The 4,279-nt window shown below is 32.7% G+C and overlaps 1 protein-coding gene across 2 annotated transcripts; it reads left to right on the top strand.

Annotated features, from left to right (window-relative positions):
* Positions 1-2,925: 2,925 nt before the first annotated feature.
* LOC138362136 (uncharacterized) lies at positions 2,926-3,812 on the top strand. Of its 2 annotated transcripts, none has more exons than XR_011227433.1 (2): positions 2,926-3,430; positions 3,639-3,812. XR_011227433.1 is itself a non-coding variant. In XM_069320998.1 (2 exons), the coding sequence occupies exons 1-2, from the start codon at positions 3,134-3,136 to the stop codon at positions 3,771-3,773; spliced, it is 540 nt and encodes a 179-aa protein (XP_069177099.1). In that variant the 5' UTR covers positions 2,926-3,133; the 3' UTR covers positions 3,774-3,812. The 2 variants fall into 2 exon arrangements, 1 of the variants encoding a protein (XP_069177099.1); XM_069320998.1 differs by having other exon boundaries at positions 2,926-3,538.
* The last annotated feature ends 467 nt before the right edge of the window (positions 3,813-4,279 follow it).

Below are 4,279 nucleotides of genomic sequence, written 5' to 3'. Positions count from 1 at the left end.
ATTTTAACGTTTATCATCTCCTTTTCCTTCATGTGATTTAAACAAAATATCATCGAATTAGGCAATATTTTGCCGTTTTCCACGTTTTTGTGAATTTTCAGTCCATGGGTTTTAATTCATATATATATACGATAAAAATGATGCAAACACATAATTGATTAGATAATAACCTTAAATACTTCATTTTCAATCATCTATTTGTTTCTCGTTAAAATACTGAGTAAGATATTGAAAAGAGGAGAAGTTCGGTTTTTATTGCATATATCGACGTTTCAGCCGGATTAGAGCGGTTTTACGTGTACATCTTCCATCGTAAATATAAACGGAAAATCAAGAACATTATAGTTAATTCTAATGAAAACACATTGTTTTTTATCATTTGTATTGGAAACAACATTGTCATATGTCTTTTCATGGATCTAAATAATATGAAACCGCGCTCTATGATTTGAAGTTAAAATCCTCAAATATGGTTATATAGTGACTTTTTTCACGTTTTTAATGTAGTTTGATATTACGTAAATATATTCATTTTTACCAATATTTCGATACTATTTCATGTAGTATCACGATATGTGATTTCGCCTTCATATCTCAGAATTTCGCATAATATTGCATTTTAAGCAAGTTTTCTTGCATTTTGTTTCGTACGAAAAATCATCGAATATAGCAATATTTTGACGTTTATCATCTCCTTTTCCTTCATGTGATTTAAACAAAATATTATCGAATTAGGCAATATTTTGCCGTTTTCCACGTTTTTGTGAATTTTCAGTCCATGGGTTTTAATTCATATATATACGATAAAAATGATGCAAACACATAATTGATTAGATAATAACTTTAAATACTTCATTTTAAATCATCTATTTGTTTCTCGTTAAAATACTGAGTAAGATATTGAAAAGGGGAGAAGTTCGGTTTTTATTGCATATATCGACGTTTCAGCCGGATTAAAGCGATTTTACGTGTACATCTTCCCTCGTTAATATAAACGGAAAATCATGAACATTATAGTTAATTCTAATGAAAACACATTGTTTTTTATCATTTGTATTGGAAACAACATTGTCATATGTATTTTCTTGGAACTAAATAATACGAAACCTCGCTCTATGATTTGAAGTTAAAATCCTCAAATATGGTTATATAGTGACTTTTTTCACGTTTTTCATGTAGTTTGATATTACGTAAATATATTCATTTTTACCAATATTTCGATACTATTTCATGTAGTATCACGATATGTGATTTGGCCTTCAAATCTCAGAATTTCGCATAATATTGCATTTTAAGCAAGTTTTCTTGCATTATGCTTAGTACGAAAAATCATCGAATTTAGCAATATTTTAACGTTTATCATCTCCTTTTCCTTCATGTGATTTAAACAAAATATCGTCGAATTAGGCAATATTTTGCCGTTTACCACGTTTTTGTGAATTTTCAGTCCATGGGTTTTAATTCATATATATACGATAAAAATGATGCAAACACATAATTGATTAGATAATAACCTTAAATACTTCATTTTCAATCATCTATTTGTTTCTCGTTAAAATACTGAGTAAGATATTGAAAAGAGGAGAAGTTCGGTTTTTATTGCATATATCGACGTTTCAGCCGGATTAGAGCGGTTTTACGTGTACATCTTCCATCGTTAATATAAACGGAAAATCAAGAACATTATAGTTAATTCTAATGAAAGAACATTGTTTTTTATCATTTGTATTGGAAACAACATTGTCATATGTCTTTTCTTGGATCTAAATAATACGAAACCTCGCTCTATGATTTGAAGTTAAAATCCTCAAATATGGTTATATAGTGAATTTTTTCACGTTTTTCATGTAGTTTGATATTACGTAAATATATTCATTTTTACCAATATTTCGATACTATTTCATGTAGTATCACGATATGTGATTTGGCCTTCAAATCTCAGAATTTCGCATTATATTGCATTTTAAGCAAGTTTTCTTGCATTTTGTTTCGTACGAAAAATCATCGAATATAGCAATATTTTGACGTTTATCATCTCCTTTTCCTTCATGTGATTTAAGCAAAATATCATCGAATTAGGCAATATTTTGCCGTTTTCCACGTTTTTGTGAATTTTCAGTCCATGGGTTTTAATTCATATATATACGATAAAAATGATGCAAACACATAATTGATTAGATAATAACCTTAAATACTTCATTTTAAATCATCTATTTGTTTCTCGTTAAAATACTGAGTAAGATATTGAAAAGGGGAGAAGTTCGGTTTTTATTGCATATATCGACGTTTCAGCCGGATTAGAGCTGTTTTACGTGTACATCTTCCCTCGTTAATATAAACGGAAAATCAAGAACATTATAGTTAATTCTAATGAAAACACATTGTTTTTTATCATTTGTATTGGAAACAACATTGTCATATGTCTTTTCTTGGAACTAAACAATACGAAACCTCGCTCTATGATTTGAAGTTAAAATCCTCAAATATGGTTATATAGTGACTTTTTTCACGTTTTTCATGTAGTTTGATATTACGTAAATATATTCATTTTTACCAATATTTCGATACTATTTCATGTAGTATCACGATATGTGATTTGGCCTTCAAATCTCAGAATTTCGCATAATATTGCATTTTAAGCAAGTTTTCTTGCATTTTGCTTAGTACGAAAAATCATCGAATTTAGCAATATTTTAACGTTTATCATCTCCTTTTCCTTCATGTGATTTAAGGGGGCTTATCATCGCAAAAATTCGGAAAAATCGAATCTTTTTGAAAAATTTATAAAAATACTACAACGTTCTGGCAACACTTTGGCGCAAACCCGAGAATGTTATGATATAAATTAAAGTATTTATGGTACATTTCCATGCGTAATTGTGCAGAATCCGGTGCCCCGCGGCTGTGGCGCGCCAAGAGTATTGCGTCATATGTTCTAAACGTCAATTTTTTCGTAATAACGTCGGAAATAACTCTGTATATATGACAACAAATATACACTCAATGGCAACCGTCTGCTAGTGCAGGTGGGTGAGACTACCAGTCACATGTTGTGTCCTGTTGAGAGTGGAGGGTGTTGATGCGCGCTCCATTTTTGCTCCTGGAATCTCGCTTTTGTAGCGTCTAGCGCACAATGACCTATAAACGGAAGGGTCTGAATGCAAGAGTAGCCAATTTGACACGCGGTCGCCGTCGTTGGCTGGAAAGGAGAGACGCTGTAGCACAAGGGAGGTTATTATCAAGTGAAGCCCTCCCCGCCTCACCTGTGAGAGGCATGACGCAGCAGCCACACCCTGCTTCGACCCTCCTCACACATCCTCAACCCCTCGATGTGTATGGACCGGCCACGACAGTGCCATCTACATCTGGTGTGGCAGTGCCATCTACATCTACTGCTGTGGCTGGTGTGGCAGTGCCGTCTACATCTGGTGTGGCAGTGCCATCTACATCTGGTGTGGCAGTGCCATCTACATCTGGTGTGGCAGTGCCATCTACATCTACTGCTGTGGCTGGTGTGGCAGTACCGTCTACATCTGGTGTAAGTCATACAAGTCGAAGTCTGGTAATATGTATGTGCAGGATATATATATGTATATATATATTTTTTTTTTCAATTTTTTATTTTCGTTTGTTATCAGGGGATGTGCATGGAACTTGCACACCTTGCTCAATGGATGCCTATCTGCAAGGGTGCCAATTATGAACGAAATCGGTCGATGACACACTCGACTACAGGTGGCCGAACTTTGATCTTATTTTACTCAGGTAAGTAATTTACAACTTCAAGGTGTTTCTCAGCTTTCATTTATTAATCAATTTACATGCAAATTACACCTTATATGTAGAGTTTGTGTTTCTACAATCCTATTGAGACCTTTTAGTCCAAAGTCCATTTGTTGATTTTATAAAAATTTATAAACATCAAATATTGCATATTTTTGGAAGGGTAAATTGAATAATTATATTATTGCACTAAACACTTTTTTTGATAAAACTGCTCAATAGAATCCTTTATTATGTGCTAAATGTAATATCTGATTGTTATAGAAATATTTTTGTTGACACATGTGTTCCCTGAAATTATTTGAAAATGTTGAAAATTCGTTGCATAATACGTTGTGTATTTTTTTTCTCCTTTTCTGTTTAGGGTGTGATGCTGAAACTTGGAACAGTTGCAGCTCTTTCTATAACCATTTCATAAATAAATTTATAAACAAATTGAACAATTTTTACGAAACCCGTAATATGCCACTTTAAACAAAATATCATCGAATTAGGC

Source organism: Procambarus clarkii, unplaced genomic scaffold, assembly GCF_040958095.1.
Source record: "Procambarus clarkii isolate CNS0578487 unplaced genomic scaffold, FALCON_Pclarkii_2.0 HiC_scaffold_1276, whole genome shotgun sequence".
Lineage (NCBI taxonomy): Eukaryota > Metazoa > Arthropoda > Malacostraca > Decapoda > Cambaridae > Procambarus > Procambarus clarkii.
This window is presented reverse-complemented; position numbering and strand designations above follow the sequence as displayed.

Excerpts from the sequence above, each read along its gene's own strand:
- LOC138362136 (XM_069320998.1), top strand. The coding sequence starts at position 3,134 with ATGACCTATAAACGGAAGGGTCTGAATGCAAGAGTAGCCAATTTGACA. Across the intron at positions 3,539-3,638 it reads CAGTACCGTCTACATCTGGT|GGGATGTGCATGGAACTTGC; the intron begins GTAAGTCATACA and ends GTTTGTTATCAG.